This window comes from Amphiura filiformis, chromosome 6, assembly GCF_039555335.1.
Source record: "Amphiura filiformis chromosome 6, Afil_fr2py, whole genome shotgun sequence".
In the NCBI taxonomy this organism is placed as follows: Eukaryota; Metazoa; Echinodermata; class Ophiuroidea; order Amphilepidida; family Amphiuridae; genus Amphiura; species Amphiura filiformis.
In genome coordinates this window covers 55,673,296-55,694,936 of record NC_092633.1, presented here as the reverse complement: position 1 = coordinate 55,694,936, position 21,641 = coordinate 55,673,296, and the positions used below count along the sequence as shown (strand labels likewise).

The 21,641-nt window shown below is 35.2% G+C and overlaps 2 protein-coding genes across 2 annotated transcripts in view; both read right to left on the bottom strand.

The window, feature by feature from the left end:
- The window catches only part of LOC140155666 (ubiquitin-conjugating enzyme E2 E1-like), an 83,717-nt gene extending 83,358 nt beyond the window's left edge, over positions 1-359 (bottom strand). Inside the window, exon 1 of the mRNA XM_072178591.1 lies at positions 248-359. The gene's annotated coding sequence lies outside the window, so the exon portion shown is untranslated. The remainder of the gene's footprint in view (positions 1-247) is intronic.
- Positions 360-11,473: 11,114 nt separating this feature from the next.
- Positions 11,474-21,006, bottom strand: LOC140155663 (uncharacterized). Its single transcript, XM_072178588.1, has 3 exons — positions 20,516-21,006; positions 13,090-13,274; positions 11,474-12,223 (listed from the first exon to the last, which is right to left on the bottom strand). The coding sequence occupies exons 1-3, from the start codon at positions 20,964-20,966 to the stop codon at positions 12,092-12,094; spliced, it is 768 nt and encodes a 255-aa protein (XP_072034689.1). The 5' UTR covers positions 20,967-21,006; the 3' UTR covers positions 11,474-12,091.
- Positions 21,007-21,641: the final 635 nt, after the last annotated feature.

The window sequence follows — 21,641 nt, the reverse complement described above, 5'->3', positions numbered from 1 at the left end:
AACATCAGAGAAAAAAATCACCAGGAAACGTGAAGAATATGGCATGAAAGTTTGTGTTAACAAAAATAAATAATCAAGCGACTGTAGTGCGCCTCAGTTGAGTTGAATGGCTTATCGGGGGCAATAAAAGAAGATAATTGAACATAAAGCCACTCAACACAAGATGTTAAAGTTAACTCCTTAAATCTCCACAAAATCTTCTTAAAATCGACAAAGAAATAGTATAAACATTAGAGAAGGTGTCTACCTGATATTAAGCGTGATTTTCCAGCAAAAATTAGGATATTTCCTCTTCAAAACAGAGACGATCAGACAACGCAAAACGGCAGAACGAGCATCCGGCTGAAGGTAGGCTGTGCCGGTCAGTGTACGCCCTCCCTCCTGTAATGACTGTAATGGAAACACCTGCTTATTTTGTGTTGCGTCTCCGCTGAGGATACCACCAACAAATCATGGTGTGATATTTCAATAAAGAAATGGTATAAATAGTTTGATGAATTAGTAATTCTTTATTTCATTGTAAACCACATGTTTGTATTAGTTTATCTTCTAATTCTATGCAATTTTACTATTTGTTGAACTTGAAATGCTGTTTCATAATTCATAAATGCCTTGTCGAAAGGGAACAGCTTGCGTCAAAAAAGTCAGACAGTGGTTTGGTACAAATATTAAAATAACCTAGCCCTAGTACTAGTGTTGGTTTTTTTTCAAATAGAATTTTTTATTATTATTCAATTGTTCCATTCTTTTCTAAATAATTATCTTTACTTTTAGAACAATTTCCCAGGGTTAAAAATACACGGGGGCAAAGGGGGATTCGTCCCAATTTTTCCAAAATAGCCCCATGGAAAAAAAATGTCAATGGCAAAATACATACATGAGGGCTATTTTTCATGGAATCTGTCAAAAATAGCCCTCATAATCAAAAAAGTATTTTGAGGCCTGCAATTCCCTGAAATAGTTGATATAGGTGTTTGAGGGTGATATGAGAATAAAGTTCAATACGAGTTTGCTTTTGATTCAGATTTGTGCAATATAGGCCTATTATTTGCTCACAATTTTGTGCCATAAATAAATAAATAAATATTATAGGCCTATTCATGTTAGTGATATGATTATGAATCAAGAGCCATGAAGAATCTGGTTTTAAAAATAACTTCACTTTAAATGCAGTGGGTATACAGTGGCTCCGGAACTGGGGGCCTGCCCCCCAATAATTTTGGTGGTTATGGAAAAGTACCATTGCCCCCCCCCCCAGTGTTCGAAATATGCCTCAAAAAGTTACAGGCCAGCCGGGCATGATCTTAAAACGTTACCGGCCAGGCCAAAAGTTACAGGCCAATGGCCAGCTAACTGCCCTATTTTGAGCGCTGCCCCCCCCACCCATATGGAAATTTGGGCCAGGCAAAATTGCCCCCTCCCCTCTGAATATTTAAAATCTTTCGGAGCCTCTGGGGCTTGTTATAGCTTTGCAGCTTACATTAAACATATATAAATGAGAAGCAGGGGTGTCTATTCTTCCAGAAGATCTAAATTATTCCCTATACCATGCTGTGTCACATCCTTCCCCAGATTCTTCCCCAACTGGAATTCAAAAAATTGACCCAAAAGGGAAAATTTCATTTTCTTGTTCCCTCCCTTAGCCTAACTGTTGTATAAAAAGTTGCTGGTTCTATTCCGTCTTCCCTACAAACATCAGATTCTTCCATAGCTAGATGGTACAGTCTACATTTGTAGACACTGAACAATTGCATCTAAGGACTAATGGTTTAAAGGGAAGATAGACTCAAGACTGTCAACCACCTCTAAGGTCTTTACTATTTTCAGAGCTGTGATTTATTATTTTCAGGGGTGTGCCTACCAGTGACTCCAGTTATAGGCTTTCCCTCAAGTTTTTTTCTCTTTTTAAAAACACAAAATTCTTCCCCAAAGGGGCAAAATTATTCCCTCCCCTTTGGGGGCGAATAATGGAAGAATAGACGCCCCTGATATGTAGGGGCCTATACCCCAGTACTGACAGTGGAGGGGGGGGGGCATTTGGATGAGTATATTGCCAAAAAGTGGCTGAAAAAAAACCCCAAAGTAGCTCAATTTGCCAAATAGTTGGGGGGGGGGGGGGTATTTTGCCCCTATCCCCTACCGGACAGCAGGAATAAAGGGCTGCTTGTTTAATTTAATTGTATACCTATGACTTGGATTCCTGGCTGTGCATCGATCCAGTGACCTGTAGGTCTACCAAGTATTCCTGTTTAAAAATATATATTGTTTAGTGCCACTTTGCTTTGTTCATTTCCATGGTGATGGTATTTTTTCTGAGGCTCAAATCTATTGATAAAACATTATTGGCACTATCACTCTTCATTCTCTAATTCAGAAAATCTTATAGTAAATAAGATTTGTCAGTGTAATTTTGTGAAGAGCACTAAAACATGCCAGCATCAAATCAGTGGTCTGTTGGATTATTTCTGTCATGTTTCAGTATAATCATGTTAGAGCAGCGCAGTGATTACAATCCCCCCCCCCCCGTAAATATTTGGGAACCCAATTTGCAATCCTTATCTAGACCATAATGGGAGCATATAGCGAGCATGAAATTGTGCATATTTCAATTGAATTGATAAACATACATCACAAATTAAATACTAGGCAATTTATGGGGGAGAAGGCCAATCAACATTGACTATCCCAGGACCATCCCCTTTAATACAGGACCATCCCCATTATACAGGGTTTAAAACAACAACAATAAAAAACAAATGAGAGTTAGTCATATAAAAATGAGATTATAGATGCAATTTATAATTTTTCAGAAAGCGTTTTATCGAATTTGCAAGTTCCACAACAGTGGGCAAGTGTTGTACTAGTTCTGATTGAATGATCAATAAAACACTTTATATATCAGAATATTTAAAAAAAATAAATGTAGACATTTATATAGCGCTTGCTGTAAACAGCCTCAAAGCGCTTTACATTTATACCGCCGTCATTAGAATATGTCGGAACCACCTTTGCAGCCTACAAGTGGCGCAGGGTTCATCAGTACAACGACTGTGACTACCCCTAACAGCTTCCCATTGCACCTGGGTGGGGTGAGTCAAGCGAGGCAAAGCGCCTTGCCCAAGGGCGCAACACGGTGGTGGAACGGGGAATCGAACCCACGCACGTCGAGCAAGCTCTTAGATTATGAGTCCAAGGCCGTAACCACTGAGCCACCATTCTAATTTTTAAGAATATCATAAAAGGTTTTGGCTCAGTCCTATAAAATTCTTGCTCCTCTTAATTGTTTTGAGTGACTTTGTGACAGTCAAACAGTTCCCAGGCAAATGTTACTCTGTTTGTCTAAAAAAAGTAATACTATAAAGATAAAAATCCTTCATGTGACTATATAAAAAAAGTAAAATGTTATTTTTCTCACTTAGCAATTTTTTGACACAAATTTGTAAATGGATACAACCAATGAACCATCAATGTTTTAGAACATGTGTGCCATTGATCATGATTGAGTGGACATACGATTAATCAAAATAACTAAGAAGATCTGGCATTAATAAAATGATGGCTATTGCAAAGTATTGAGTTTGAAAGCTTACATGTAGAAAAGTTGTCATCAATATTGAAATTGTCTTTTCACCTGCAATATGAGTGCAAATTACAATGTTTTTCAGCAGACCTTAGTCCAAGACTATAATGAATAATGAACTGTTACTCCATATCATGCCTTCAAGGCTCTCAATAGACTTGACCTAAGACTTTAAAAAGTCAAGCGCAGAATAAGTGAATTAGACTTAACCTAAGACTTTTGTGAACAATGAATGGTCAATTCTCCTTGTTCTGAGGGTTTGTGGTGTTATGTTACAGAGAGCTTACAGAAGAGGGAGGAATATTAACTTTTTAATTCAGTTCTTTTTATATCAGGACCATTTCCTTCTAATCCTACATTTAGACAGGTAAGGCCAAATAAAATAAAATGGTTTGTTGGAGGAACAAACTTTTGGTGAAAAATTGTTATACTTTTGACTTTTTTGTGGTTGAAAAAAGTGGCATAGTTCTTAAGTTCTTCTTACTACTGCATTTTGCTCATTATGGCAATAATTGCCTCAGTAGTCCATTCGTCGTCATAGTGAATATGTCATACCATAGTTACTGGTTCACACTTGGTTTGCACCAGAGAATTCTATACTATTCCAATATCTTTGGTTTGCATACTGTTAGTGTTAGTACGACCTATCGACTTTGTGTTGTGATCATTTTGATCTTGGTTCCGAACGTCGAACACAGATATAGCATGAACCAGTCGATATCTGGCAAGGATCTGTTAAATTTTGACATCACACTCGGGATCACACTACAAGTTAGTACAACCATAGATTAGATGATCTATGCTACAACGACAAATATTCAAAACATTGTATACAAGGTATACATGGCTTTACATTCATGGTTATATGCATCCAATTTTTTTTGTGATGCCTTGCCAGGAAAGTCTGTCTAAGCCAAAATAATGAGATAAAATGAAAAAAAAAAATGTTGACTGTCTTCATCATTTAAAGGTGGGTGTCAGATTGAACATCATTGTAAACAATACTGACAAATATGCCAAAAAATATTAGTTGGAAAAAATTAACCAAATTCATTTTTTTCTCAAACTTGGTAACCTTTCAACATAAATATCCTTTGCTTGCCTTATTTTGATTAGTGTATTCGAAGAAACAAAATCCCCCATGCACGTTTCCTAGTTTTGATCTCATTTTCAATATGGTTTTTGTTATCAGCAGTCTTTGTGGCAATTTTGGCACAATGTGTGTACACAACAATTGAGTGGAAGACTACGTAAACCACAGACAGGGGGTAGCGCCTATAAAAGTAACAGCCAATATACGTCAAGTATACAGGGACAATTTACAAATGACATGCTGTCAAAAACTAATTAGGACGGATTTTAAATATCGAGCTTTTTGGTCTAAACACCGATTTAATCGCAACTGATCAACCTTAGCACATGTGGTAAATAATGATCTTTAATATCGGATAAATATGTAAATGATAAATAATATTTGATGTGATTTTCGAGACGGTATTTCAACTCATTCACTGTGAATAAGTCTTTCTCTCACAGGATTTAGCAAAAGGCTATTGATCGACAACACAATAATTGTTTACTTACCAAATCTAATACAATAATGAATGAATAAAACCTCTTGTTTACTGTAGGTGATACAATTCATCAGTAATGATGAAAATATTATTATTTTTTAATGATTTCTTATCTTTCTGCTATTCTTTATAAATTAAATCCAATTTGATTTATGACAATATATATGCTGTTTTCCTGGACTGTTATAATTGCTTCCTGAAGCAAGATATTTATTTTTATGCCACAAAGAACTCATTATTTAAACGAGGATTTTTAATTAAAATATACTTAACATGTCTAATGTAAAACATCACTAATCTGACATTTTGAGGAATTTTGCAGGAAAAAGGAACACTTTCTTTTTTTTCAGAACAGATGGGGAAAGTTTCTATTTTTGAGTAATGTTTTTTTTTATTTGGGCAGTATATGTGAGTCAAAAGTGCAGTCACCAACGAAGTATATTATGTAGACCTAAACCAAAACTAAAACTTTTACCTAAACCCGTGCCTAAACCAAATTGTTTTGCCTCTAATTTTTCAGACAACTAGAAAAGATTATATCTCAAGTTATAATCTTCAATCATGTCAATGGGTCTTGGAAACTGTAAGAAAATATTGTTGCACTCCTTAAAGGATGGGTTATGGGTAGGCCTAATGAACGTTTGGACAGTATATCGAATTGCATTCTGAATACGAAGAATGTCCTTCTGATATCAAATAATTTAGATTTTTGAAATTCGCAATGTAATACACATTTTATGGCAAATGATTATTGAAGATATGGATTTTTCCCAAAACACCAAAAAAATTAGGTCTTTTTGGGAAAAAATCCATATCTTCAATATGAAAGGTTAAAATTTTCAATTGATCGTCGGCTTTTGCTCCCAGCTACATACCGGTATACACTTTAAGAATATATCATTAGATTTATAAAATTTACTTCGAGGACTGTTATAGACCTATATCAAAAATTTGAAAAATATCGATTTTAATAATTTGTCATACAATTTGTATATCGTGAATTTCAAAAAATGAAAATTATTTGATATCAGAAAGACATTCTTCGTATTCAGAATGCAATTCGATATGTCTGATGTGCTCTCATATCCCACAAAAAAATATTGTCAAAACGCTCAAAACGCTCATTCCAGAATCTCAAATGTGATATCACATACCGGTAGTTCATCGAACATGTTGAAACTAATATGTTTCAGTGTAAATCTTCAGGTTTGATGTGGGCTTTCATTCACATCAAATTGTTGAATTGTGACGAAGGTTAAAACTGTTCATGCATGATCACTGACAAAATACCACAAGCATGACAATGGACAATAGAATTTCACTAAGAATAGAACAAAAGCTGTATGGAGGAGTCGTTAAGGGTAAAATGGCAATTATTGTGTTTAGGCCAGAATTAAAAATAATTGTGTTACCATGTTGACAGTGAAATTGTCTTGATTTGTTAATTGGTATGCAACATCAATCTGATCCAACCAGACCAAAGATATACTTTATAGTTATACCAATACTTTGGTTATACACCCATGTAAAATAGCCACATCTATCGAAAACCTTTAAGGGTAGACGAGGTATTGTTGGTCGAAGCAACCTAAAAATCGATTTTCATTATCTAGATCAATATATTATTGAAAAATAAGACCTTGATGTTTTGTAAAAGTTCATTCTACAAATCGTATATATACTTTGCAAACTTGCTTAATTTATTGATGTTAATGAGTTATGTACTATACGTTTTACAAAAGTGTTGTTGTTTCAGCTCTCTTTACAACGTAACTCAAGAACCGCAGCACCTAGGCTATAAAAGTATATCTGTGATATTTTAATTCTTCTACACACTCGCTATGAATTGAGCAATGCAGTTTTTGCCAAAGCTCACTACCATTCGTAACTAAGATGCTGTGAACTACCAAATCACAACAGTTTAAAATAATTAATAACCTTAAACATGTTAAATGTCGGGTTAAGTAAAATTTAGATGGGTACGAGCGCTGGGGGACTCAACTTTAGAAGTGACGGTATCATGCCTGTCAATAAGCCCCCTTTTTAGAAGTCGAATACCAAAATTAATGACCCCCTGTTTTAAAACGTCATATACCCGAGCTATCCAATAAATAACCCATTTTTCTAGAATTGTATCATCAAAATGCCACAAAACACTGCAAAATTAAAAATTGTTTCAGCAAAATTGTATTGTAAATTTGGGAAATTTGGAACAGAATATCAAGTTGCTCCATTTTTTTCAAAACTTGATTACCTTTTTTGAAATTTTATACCCATCAGGACCAATATTTTATACGCAATAACCCCCGTTTTTCATTTTGTTTTACCCAATTACCGTGATTACCACCCTTTTTCAAACAACGTTTTGTATACCGATATGCCCCGACGCCGCGCCGGCAAGCACATACACCCGTTACTTCTAAAGTTGAGCCCGCCCCCCCCCCCTCCCACGAGCATGTTTTAGAACAATTGAGTGAAAAATCACTTTCAGCCAATTGTAGCCCCAAATGAAGGTGATTTTTTCCTATTTAAAGGGCGCAAAAGTTTGCAATTTTACTTCGATATTTTGGCCCAAAACATGGTGTTTTTCGGGCTAAAAAGGAAGATATACACAGGGCAATTTTAGGGCCCTCAAATGTTGGGGGCCCTGGGCCCAGGCCCATCTGGCCCATGTAAATCTGGCAATGCCCCGAAGTAAAGTTATGAGTGATCACATCAATAATTATACAAAAAAATAATTATACGAAAAAAAGTTTTTCAAATTGAAGTTTGTATCACTTTTGTATTGCATATGGCCATGGATGCATTTTCAAGGCATATCAGGGTTAGTTGTCCGAGGGGGTTGATTCACTGAAGTGAGCATCATTTTGGCTCCGTGTAACCAATTTTCACTATTTTAGCTCAATATGAAAGGTGAATTTTTTAATTTCGGGCCGGCCAATTTTCATTTTAACATATTTGGGCCAGGGGCGTAGCAAGCGGAGGGACAGAGTGGACGAAGTCCATGGGCCCCGGGGGTTAAGTTCAGGGGCCCCTAGGCACAAAAGCGAAAAATTAAAGGGCTGATAATGGAGAGCAGGGTCGGATTTACCATTAGGTCAGGGTCCAGGGCCCCCAAATTTGCTATCATGCATCTTTCTTTCAACCCCAGTAACAGCATGTTTTTTGGCCAAAATAGGGCAAAATTGTAAATTTTCCGCGGTTCGCGCGCATTCAAACAGCAAAATTCATGTTGATATGGGGCTGAAATCAGGGCTGAAATAGTCTGAAATTGAATATTTCGCGTGCTTTGCGCGCAAATGTCCTAGTAGGCCTATAGTAACATCGGAACAAAATATGTTAGTCCCCCTATATATTATACGTAAACCAAAACTTGGCCACTTACTTGAGTGCACATGCCTTCCTCGGCACGTGAGTTCTGGCCCTCCAAAATTTGGCCTGGCCCAGGGCCGGGCAGGGCCCCCATAAGGCAAACCCCGCTCTGGTTAAAAGGGCCCGTACTGCTCTTTGTCCATGGGCCCCTGATGCTCTTGCTACGCCCCTGATTTTGGCCTTTAAAAAGGGGGAAATTATGTGTTTACCTGTTCAATCTTCAATTTACTCTATTATATTATTATAGGAGTCGGATAGCAACGTTTGCACAGTATTTTCTGTGGGACCTGAGAGCACATCAGACATATCGAATTGCATTCTGAATACGAGGAATATCCTTTTGATATCAAATAATTTTGATTTTTTGAAATTCGCGATATACTACAAATTTTATGGCAAATTATTAAAAGTTGATATTTAACAGTCCTCGAAGTAAACTTTATAAATCTAGTACTTATGATACGTACTGAAAGTGTATGTTGCTGGGATGAAAAGCCGACCATCAATTGAAAATGTTGTCCTTTCATAAATTATTTTTCCCCCAAAAGACCTAATTTTTGGTGCTTTTGAAAAAAAAAAATCTATATTTTCAATACGAAAGGTCAACATTTTCATATGATGGACGGCTTTTCTTCCCAGCTACATACACATGTACACTTAAAGTACATGCATATCATTAGATTTAGCCTATACAATTTACTTCGAGGACTGTTACAGTTTCAAAAATATAAATTTTTAATCATTTGCCATAAAGTGTGTATTTTATCGCGAACTTTTCAAAAAAATCAAAATTTTATGATATATCAGATCATTTTCAAAATGCAATTTGATACGTCTGATGTGCTCTCTGGTCACAAAAAACGTGACGTGAACGTCGCTATATCTGAATCCTTAAGAGGTTGAAATTTTCATGGGGGGGGGGGGCTCAGCCCCTCAATAATTCTGGTGCGGGGCTGGAATATCTTTCAGCCCCCCCCCCCCCATAATCCTAGGTGAAGTTAAAAAATTGTGATAAAATTAAGGGAATGGGTGTTTGTGTGTGATCTATATTCCCAGTGCACAAAATAGGCCTATATTTCAATTTTCAGCCCCCCCCCCTCCCATGTTGAAAATCTTCATAAGCCAATGTTTTGGAGAGTGAGTTTTTTGCTCTTTTTACTTTAAGAGAGTAGGGAGGGTCTGAGGGTGATTTTTTTTTCAATTTTCGCAATTCTTCATGTCATTCAGTGTTGCCGACAACTTATAAACACTCCCTAACAGTGGCTTGATATATACGCAACAAATGAAGAGCTTAGTTCCAAAACCCCTTACATCCACTTGAGCAATTTTGAGAAAACATCAAAAAATCATCTAAAAATCACTGATATTTATAAGAGGTTTGCAACAAAACAGTTTTTGGCGGGATGCTCATCCTACCCAGGCATCCCGCCAAAACTGCTTTTGTTGCAGACCCCCTTGTATCAATGATTTTTTTTGATGATTTATTAATGTTTTCTCAAAATTTCTGAAGTGGATGTAAGGCGTTTTGAAACTAAGCTCTTTAAATATTGGTTATTATACTGCCCTCTTTTAAGATTATTAAAATAATCAAAACTCAATATTTGATAAGAGGGCAGCATAATCTTTGGTAAAGGACTAAAGCCTGGACTAAAGATATCGCTAGGTGTATCGCATCCCCACCTATAGTATTATATGCTAGAAATTGCTGGAGGCAGGCGCAGATGAGCCTGGTTGAGGCAACAGATATTAACCCCAAAATTAGTCATTTCTAGCTACATGTATGAGTGCATGATTGATGCTCATGGCATTAATTATATCATAATTAAGGGGCGAGGTATTGTTGGTCGAAACAGCCAAAACAAAATCGATTTTCATTATCTAAATCAATATATTACTGAAAAATAACACCTTGATGTTTTTGCAAACGTTCATTCTATACAAATCATAGTGAATGAGTTATGTACATTTTACAAAAGTGTTGTTGTTTCAGCCCTCTTTACAACATAACGCAAGAACCACAGGACCTACAAAAGTTTATTTGTGATATTTGAATTTTTCTATACACACTCGCTATGAAATGATCAATGCAATTTTTGCCAAAGCTCACTACCATTCGCAAGATGAACTACCAAATCGCAACAGTTAAAATATTTGCTAACCTTAAATGAATTGAGTTGACAAACCTCACACAACGACATAATAGCCGATAGATTTTATTAGAAATAATGATAATCAATTTAATCATTACAAGATTGCACATTTTATGTAATACATAATAATTATATATGACAACATTTAAAACTGCGGGGTCAAAATGTGACCCCAAAAGGATAATGTTCCGTTACCTGAAGTTTAGTCAACCACATGCTCCGACTAAAAAGGGTCGAATTTAACTCCACAAACATCAGGCTATTTGACTTCAAATTGTGGTTAAAATGCACTCCATCAAATCTCTTTAAAAAAAAACCTTTTGGGGAGGGGTCCTAAATGGCTGTGTTTAAGGGTCATTTGATTAATGGGGATGCTAAAATGGGGAAGATAAAGAGAATGGTCCCTTTTGGGTCAAAAATGACTACACCCAACCGGCTCCAGGGTCCAAAGTCATGCGGTCGATACATACAAAAAACAAAAAAAACAACGATTTGCCACTTTAAAAAAAATTGCCACATACAATATTAAAAAACGCAAGTTCCTCAAAAAATACGATAGGTCTAAACACGATGATTAAAAGTTTTACAGGCTCGTTTTTAAATATATCAGTGTTGTGCGGTACGAATTATATACAAACAGGGAAACATTTTATGAATATTATAGCATTATGAAAATTCAAATATGAAAAAAAAAACGAGGAGAGGATGTGCAATAGTTTTGTATGGGGCTAGTTCTGAAAATGGTCTGCCAAAAATCGGTTGGCTCCCCTTTTAATGTAAAAATTCACCCCACCCCGTGAGGTGCAATAAAAATGATATCGACAAGTTCCAAAATTCGAGTTGCCCCTTTTGTCTTGCCGAACCATAATTCACCCCATGCAGGGGTTACACATAATTATTGCACCACCCCTACAGTAATAGAAAAAAGCCATTTTCGGAAATAAACCTATATGAAAATCAAACATTGAAAAAACATGTCAAGTAAAAAAAAAACGTCTTTTGAGCGACGATATCGAAATGAAACCAGAATCAGTCGACTTATAAGTCGAATCAGTCGACTTATAAGTCGACTGAATCTGGTTTCATTTCGTGGTGCACGATCAACAGTTTGATCTCTTGGTAATAGTCGACACGATGTGGACTATATATTCAGGCCTATAGGTATACATAATATTTTAGTCGACTTATTCTGGTGTCATTTCAGTCGACTTATTCTGGTGTCATTTCGTTGTGCACAATCAACAGATTGGTCTCTCTCTCATATTAATCCCGGAATATTAATAGTCGACACGATGTGGACTCGACTTATAGAGACAGGCATATATATTTTAGTCGACTTATTCTGGTGTCATTTCGTGGCACAATCACCAGTTTGATCTCTATGCAAATTATATAATAGTCAACCGATTCTGGTTTCAGTTCGTAGTGATAGATAACAGTTTGATATTCATGGCCTGTTTCTCCCGTTCCATTTGTTCCTTATCCTGTTTGTCTCTCTCTGCCATTTTCTTCATTTTCATACGACGATTTTGAAACCATATTTTGACCTGAAAAAAACATAAGAAAAGACAAGAAGAAAGTTAATAAGTTCAATAATATTAGGTGACATAATTAATAATTTTTCGTTTGAAGGGGAATAATTATGATCATATTATTCTTTTATCTTTTTTAAATATGGGGGGGTGAGAGGAGAAGTGCTCTCTAATTTCACACTATTCATTTTTCTGAATAGAATCACTGCTCATTTATTTTTGATCCCGAAACTATATCGTTTTAATAAAATTTATTGTTCATTTTGATTTAGTACATTATCACTTTGAACCGACAATCTTAAAATGAATAGTTTCCGTTTTATTTTAACAAGTAACTTTTCAAATTGAAAAGATCTCCAAATCTTTCGGACAAGATTATCCATTTCAATTTGAAATGATTTACCTGCTCATGATTATATCCCCCTCCGGGACCCCCCTCTGACAAGACAAACTATTCAAATGTCATATTTAGGTCATTTTTGGTAAGAACCTATTCAATTTTGTATTTGATAAATGATGGTAAATAAACTTGAAACTTGAGAACCTATTCATTTTTTAATGACATGGCAATCTTATCAAATTTGACGAGTTTTGTATTTTGATGAGAATATCCGATTCATTTTGAAGAAAAATATGTTCATTTTGAAGAGAAATCTGTTATATCCCCATCCGAATAGTTTCTCTTGTCAAATCTGACAAGTTTCTATTCAAAAATGAGCAGATCGTTTTAAGAGTGTATAACATTTTGACGCCAAAGTCTTTAGTCATTGTAATTCAAGTAAAACGCCCGGGGTAAAACGAGTCAGAATCGTATCTGATCATCGGTTGCGTCATTTTTGAGAATATACTCTGTCTTTTGATAGGCTTAATTATTTAAATACCTGTCTTTCAGAAAGGTTCAGAGCCTCCGACATTCTTGTCCGTCGATCTCGAGTAAGATACATGTTGTCCAGAAACTGTTTTTCTAGTTCTATTATTTGTAGCTTTGAGTATGGTCGACGTTTAGTGCGTCTGTGATGACTAGATGATACGGGAGATATCCAGGATGTTGAATGTCCCACCGAACCTGCAAATTAAAGGAAGATGACCTGATATGTTTGGAAAATCAAATTCTTTAAAACTTACGTATAACATAAAATGTCATCCCTTTCAAGCACTCATGCAAAAAGAACATGTAAATGTGACTAATTCGGATTCCTAATGGAATTATACCGACATTTATACAGCGTGATATTGGTAGCAGTGTTTTTATTAATGATAATCATCATGATCATGTAATATATTGATTTCAAGTGAAAGGCCCTATTTTTCTCATAAACATATTGAAATTAGAAGTTCTAACTCAGTGTATTTCCGAAGATATCATCAAAAAACTGCCTAATTAGTCTCAAATGTGGTATACCGTATTTGAGACTAATTTGGCATTTTTTTGATGATTTCTTCATACCGATTTGGAACGCCAAATTTCAATATGTTTATGAGAAAAATATGAGCTTTCATATGATACCAAAATCAGCAAAGTAATCAGGTAAAGTGGGGTTTGAGATTGCCAATCAGGTTACCCACCTTTAAAAAGTAGATAATGAAAAAAATTTATGTGATATAGAAGAGTCCCGAGAAGAGTGCACATTGATAAAGAAGTTTGATCGTCCCGGTTTTCACTCATTTCTGGCGCCCATGGAATATTGAATCTATAGTTTATGCGTATACGTGTACATACAATTATGTAGCCTATAGTTTCTGATGGTAAAAATATATCAATTTTTTGGAGGTAAGGGGTGATGAGGTTGTGGATCACGGAATGACCATTTAAAGAGGCGTGGTCCACGTTTTCATGTTCTGTTTTCCCATTTTATCCATTGAGGCATATCATTAAAAAATCCAAATTTTGAGTTGTATTGCTCCAGCGGTTTTTGAGAAGTAAAATCGTGTATTAAATATACGAGGGTCATTCAAAAAGTTCTACCTCCATCTCTGTTATTTTACGTGCCAGGAAGTTGAAATTACTCATGAATATACTCTTAAATCTTGGCTATATTAAATAAAAGTTATTTGATTAAAAAGTGATTTTTGGTGGTTAAGGGGTCTTGGTTAAAGCGAATACAGATTTGGTACGTCTGAAACGGTCTGCAAATAAGGTATTTTGCTCACACCATCTAAACAATTATAGCACATTTCGGGCGTTGATGAGAAAAATATGTGGATACCAAAATTTCAGTTTTGATGAGGAAAATGTGGAAATGGCTGTCGATCTGGTCAAGGACCTTTAATATTTAATTTAACTAAATTTATCTTCTTCATAAAACTGAAATTGGAAATAAATATGTTGTAGTTATATGCATACTAAATTAATTTATATTGGATGAATCCAATTTATTACTATATATGTTCGTACAATTGATCTATATTCAAATGTTAAACAAAATTGTTTTCTATAATTACAGTTAAGATTCATTATAGCACTATAATACCAGTACTTGATTGAAAATTAAAAAACGTGACATGCGTAGTGCGTTAAATAATTTATCGTCACGGAACCATGAGGAATGCAATATGGAAAGCATACATTAATTTTTACGTGTAGGCAATGTTTTACCATGCCATTGTGTTTAATGAAATGAGCCATAAAATATTGTTGTATTTAGTCAATTGGTGCTGTTTATATTGCTTTCATATCATATTTTATGCGTTATACGTTAAATTTGATGGATATTTTATGTATCTGTATATATAACAAAGATAAAATAAGGTAGGTCTTATAATTTTATTTGAAATAACTTGATGGCAAAAGTCAATTCTGTCTTGGGCAAAAAGGCGCCGATGAATATAAAACAAACCGTATGATAACCCCTGATTTGACCCGGCTTCTCATTTTATGTACTTACGATTTTTATGATCATGTAGCTCTTTTTATGATCTGCAGTAGCCTACGCCTATGCCGCTTTATTATTATTATTATTTATTTTTATCAATTAAATGGCCAGACAAGCGCGTTAAACGTGCATTTAACGTCACAAACGTTCAAACACATAGGGCCTAGAGTCCAATATCAGTATCCATGCTGCTACATAGGGCCTACATACAGATACACACCGACAGTCTGTGACAGCCTTCTCCCTGGCACCCTACCCCAATGATTGGCAATAATATTTGATTGATCCAGGTACGTCCTCAAGTATATGTTTCTACATGCACGTTGGGCACACCCACCCCTGCCCACAAAGTATGATTCGCTAATTAATACAATGGGTTTTTGGAAGTCCAGAGCAGGGAAAGTGTACATTACAGTTATACCCCAGCAAACACAGAAAATATTTTTAAAACGTTATAAACGTGTTATGAACACGTTTTGGTTTATTCAAAACGTTTTAATAAAATTTAAATGCCGGGTCACTGAAAAAACACATTACAAAAACGTTGTCAAAATGTTATTGTGAAAATAAAGGTACTTAAAGTTGCTCATATTGTTGTGGTTTAAACCTTTCCTATGTTCTACAACAACATATTAAACAATCCTCGCGACAGGTAGGCTTATAATGATATTTCACAGACTGGTCTATCAATACATGCAAGTTATATTTTACAAGGACATCCGGGCAAGGAAAGTCGACGCTATTGCAGGACTTGCATGCGTGTGCAGTAATGCCATACCTACTACCTGCATGTATCACGCCAAATAATCACGGAATAAATTACTGTACTGCATCAGTGGGCCATTGCTTATCACGAACAGCTATAGGCTACTTTGAAGGACATTTGTTGATTGAATTTTTATTCCAGTAATAGTACCATTCTGTCCATATGATATATTTTTTGTTCTTCTCAATAATGTTGTAAGCAGGAAATCAAATGAAAAAATAAGGCTCGGATAGCAACGTTTGCACAGTATTTTTTGTGGGACATGAGACCACATCAGATATCGAAATGCATTCTGAATACGTAGAATGTCCTTCTGATATCAAATAATTTTGATTTAAAAAAAATCGCTATACAGTACAAATTTATTAGGTCTTTTTGGGAAAAAATGAATATCTTCAATATGAAAGGTCAAAATTATCAAATGATCGTCGGCTTTTCCTCCCAGCTACATACACTTTAAATGCATATCATTACATTGATAAATTTTACTTCGAGAACTCTTAAATATGAAAAAATTTAAAAGAAAACATAATAATTTGCCATAAAATTTGCCAATGTCAAAAAAAAAATCAAAATTATTTTTTTTGTGGACAAAATTTGTATTGTATCGCGAATTTCAAAAGTTCTAAATTATTTGATACCAGAAGGACATTCCTCGTAATCCGAATGCAATTAATTTGGTGTGTCTGATGCTCTCAGGCCTTACAAAATAGTACACTCAGAGAAATATTTACAAAACATTATGTAAGTATAGAACCTCATAATAATTAAGTAAAATTTACCTCAGAACTGTGTAATAATTACCAAAATTATGTAAAATTTTAATTAATTTTACCCAAATTAATTAAAATTTTACATAATTCGGTAAATATTACATAGTTCTGAGGTAAATTTTACTTAATTATTATGAGGTTCTATACTTACATAATGTTTTGTAAATATTTCTCTGAGTGTAATACTGTGCAAAGGTGGGTGAACGATCCCTTAATCAACATTATATTACCAAAGTTGAAACTTTACGGGATATGTCTACTGGGGTGAATATAATGTCGGCAATTGTTATTATCATAAAGTAGGCCTATAGTAGTATAGTTGGGGATATTATTAGCAGAAGAAGGAAAAATGTAATATTGTGTCTTTTCTTTCACCTCTTTTACTTCGATTTTATTCATATGCTTTAGTATTGACGCGGCGCGGCGCGGCGTCACATAGGCCTATGCCGGATAATACAGCAAGTGTGTGGCGCAAAACGAATTTTGGACGGGTTCATATAATGACATCTCTCACTTTCAACAACCCTGAACTTTGGATGAAACATCATAAAGGCCGGGCATAAAGGATTGGAATCTGATAAAAATTCCCTTTAAAAGGGAAGGCCAGCCTCAATGCAGAAGAGGTCTTGTAAATAGTTTGGGTCACCGTGAAAGGCATTTTTTACATCCACGTTACATGACAGTTCACCAAACCATCAATGGTGAGAATATGCACACTGAAACAGCAAAAAGCATTAACTCCTATAACTCCTGTCAACTCTTTAATTCATTACTCCAAATTGTTCTGTATTTTTGTCTTTACTGCTTTTTACCCATGCTTATTATTAAAATCAAGAAATACACTGCAGTTGTTAGTTAATTCGCTATGTAAATTCCACTTACATGCACATTTTATTTTAAAATGATTTTATATTATTTCGCAATGTATAGTTTACTATAAAGTAGGTAGCGGCAAGCGCATGATAAAGGACTGATCATTCACTACAATCTTCACTTTTAAACTGTATTTTTTGAATGTGTTGATTGTTAGTCCGAAACTCCTGCAAAGCTATGGACATGGCATCTTACCTACTCCATTCTGTAATAGTCTGCATTGTGTGTTTTCTCAGTCTTCAATCATTTTGTTGAATGTAATTTTATGAATCAAATAAAAAAGATAGAAAGTGGCCTCACTTTAGTTATGTGTCATTTTACAGTATTTATAATTTATAAACTAAGACAATAATTTATTTATTTTCTATAAGTGCATGTCAAAATATGGGATATATTGTTCAATATTATAGCTAGCCCCTAAAAACTTTATTTTCCATCGGATTTTTCCCGTTGAAAAGACAAAACTGGTGTTAAAGATAGCAATAATATCATCAATAACATTTTGAGTCAATTTTATCCATAAAACGATACAGGATAGGATAGATAATTACTTTGACTTCAATGTGGTCCATATACTGAAGATTTTGATTCTACAACATTATTAGATCTGTTATCATCATATCAATTACGCACTCACAGGCAACCAAACATCATGCTATGCTCAGTAGTCCACTGATATGACCTCGTTCCAGTGATCATTCCCCGCTAATTACTAATTGTTGACCATGTCATTTTTTTGATATGCTGATAGCTGAACAAGTTTATGTTTATATGTGTAGGCCTAAGCTATGATAACTTTTTAAGTCATAATTAATTCAAACATAACTTTGGCAATACTCAATCGTTTTCGTTCGTTGAAACGGCAAAACATACTTTCTTTTCCTTGCAAATCGAATTAGCAGACATCAAAAACATTTCCACCACAAGAAGTAAAAAAAATTATTCATACCAATAGAAGAAGGCTATAATCTTAGCTAATCTTTAGTGTACACAAATCCCATCTCAGAATTAGATACCAGCCCTATGGGCTGGCGAAAAGGCCTACATAGCACCATTTTGTTAGACAATGTGGATAATAATAGTGCATCTGCTTCATAATTATCAAAAAGAGAATTGTCATTCTGTTCTATACCGTCACGCAACTGTGCTTTTAATTTTATTTCGTGCAAATGTAATTATATAAGCCAATCATGTAACACTTTTTGTTATTTTACTAGCCTACTGTATAAGTCCCTCCCACCAGAAATAAAGAAAGTTAACAACCAGAACCAGAGTTTAACGTGTGTTTTATAAATACACCATTATACGCTAATTAATTTTCACGTGCATATGTAGCTTGCATACTACTAGCCCAGTCAGTCATATCATTCATGTATTCAAATTTAGTATGGTAGGCCCTAAAATATCGATTACATACCGGTACTAACTTTTAACTAGCAACATTATTTTCACATAGTGAACAGTATAATGGGACATTGATGAACGTAGGCCTATGTAATAATTTCACAGACGGGTCTGTAACGAACCGAACGTTTGACATTTTACGAGGACATCCAGGCAAGGAAAATCGACGCTACTGCAGGACTTGCATGCGTGTGCAGTATATAGTACCTCCTACCACGTTATGCCCTGCATATACCACGACAAATAATCCCGGAATAATCAACAAAAATTGAGACTTTACTGGAGAAATATCGCGTCTTTTCTTTCACCTCTTTTACTTCATGTTCATAAGCTTTGATATTGACACGGTGTCACTAAGCAAAAGTGTATTTTGGGCGATTTGATATAATGATATCTCTCGCATCTACTTACAACAACTCCAAATTGGATGAAACAAAAAGGATTGCAAGCTGGATAGCACCATTTTGTGGGACAATTTGGATGATACATCTACTATTTATCAAAAAATAGAATTGTCATTTTTTTATACACACCGTCATGCAACAGTGCTTTTATTGTTATTTTATCTCGTGCAAATTAGCCAAGCATGTAACACTTAATGTTTTTACTAGCCTATTGCAATTCCCTCCCTCCCACCAGAAATAAAGCAAAAATACCAGCCAGAATACACCATTGTACGCTAATTAATTCGCACACGTAGCTTGTATTTTAGCCCAGTCATGTATTCAAATTTAGGCCCTAAAATATCGACTAGCCTACATACTAACTTTTAACTGTCATTATTTTCACATCAATATCATATAATTATTAACCATTGTTTGTAAAACAGGACAATGCATTTTTAACAGGTTTCAAGCGAACCGAATGTTTGATATTTTGCAAGGGCATCCAGGCAAGGAAAGTCTACGCTACTACAGAGCTTGCATGCATTTACTGATGCAGTCATCTGGTCATACCACAAGGTACTGTCTTGAGTTGTGGTGAAAGTGTTGGTGTATGTGGAGGGGATGAGGGGTTGGGTGGGTGTGGATGTGTGCTATGTGGGTACTTCCACATTAAACAATAGGAATATTCAGTACACCATCTGTATGCCTAAATCTGGAGAATACAACATCACGAAGCATGAAAGAGGCATGATATATGATGCGCACAAAAAGTATCCGAACACTTAAAACGAAAGGCATTTCTTAAAAACTAATCAAACTAAAACACTAAAATAGGCACGATACGACTTTAAATATCCCCAACTCATAGCAATAGAGAGCTTTTCATAAGTGACAAAAATTTACATTGACTTTTCCCTCGAAGTACACAGTATTGAACATAGTGGACAATGGTGGAGTGAACGTTCAGATTGTAAATAGGTCGTAACAAAGGCAGCGGAAATCGCCTTCAAGGAGGAAATATCCAAGTTTGTAACTTTTAAAAGAAAGTTTACCTTTTCATTCGTATAGCTTAGTTGAATTAATAAAGTATACACAGAACAAAATACATCGTCTACTTAATTTTGCATTTAGTTGTACTGTCTTTAAGAAATTGCTTTTTGTGCGCGATATAGTTACAAAACATGTCCTAACAAAATAGCAATACAAAGGCAGACATATCTGGAAGTACTTACTTGTTACTCCAAATGGATATGACACCGATGGTTTATGAGACACCTGACTCGTCCCAGTTGCCGCTGTAGCCGAGAGATAAGCCGCCTCACGATGTTGACTAGCCGCTGCAGCAGCAACCGCTGTTGGATTGATCGGTGTCGGCGCAGGTGGATTGAACGGACTTTGGTACACTGATCTTGATTGTGCCGCAGCAGCGGCTGCAAATTCAAAACTATTCCAAGTTGAAAATGTGTCTTCTCCAAATCCTGAAACAGCAGAATTAGCCGCTGATGGTACTCCTGCGTTTAGATTGTTATAACATGGATATCTGTATGGTATTGGTAAACTTGTAACGTTTGTGGAATCGCTGCGATTTGGAACATTTTCATGTGAACTACGTGAAGATAAAGTAGATGGTGTATCACAAAATGTTGTGATGGGACACCAAGACTCCAAATTCCACTGTTGCATTTTGAGAAGCTTGACAACAAATGTTCGTCAAAACCGAGTTGACTTTGTACTGATTGAGAAAAAAGTGATTATAATGATGATACAGACAAACTGTATCCAGAATAAATATCTACAAATCATATGCACGTGTTAAATGAGTAGAACTAGAAAGAAAACTCGAAATATCATCACAAAAGGAACTACCAGCATTTTTAAACTGCCATATGAATGCACAGTAATCATCTTGCAAAGAATGCATGATAGAAATTAACTGTTATAATCCACACCGACGTCACATTCATAGTTGTACTGACTATTTTATGCCCGCATGAAAATTACTCTGCTTTTCTATTTTCAAGTTAATTTATAGTTGGTAATTGACTCTAAAATTTGAGGGTCTATTTAATGAAGTGAGCCTTAAAACGGCAAAAACAACTACACAATTTATGCTTGTCAGCTAAACATTTGTTAAATATCTTATGTAAACCACTCATTCTGGTGACTTACGCTTTCTGATCATGATTTTAAGAATCAAACCTCTCAATCAACGTTCGTCACTTTTTATTCGGGTTTACAATAATTTATTTGCATCTGATTACTGACAATTCAAGTAACAGGTCAAAACAATTATATATTTATAAACACACAAAAAACAAAAGCAATGGAATCCCGGTGCTTCCATTTTTCTATTGTGTT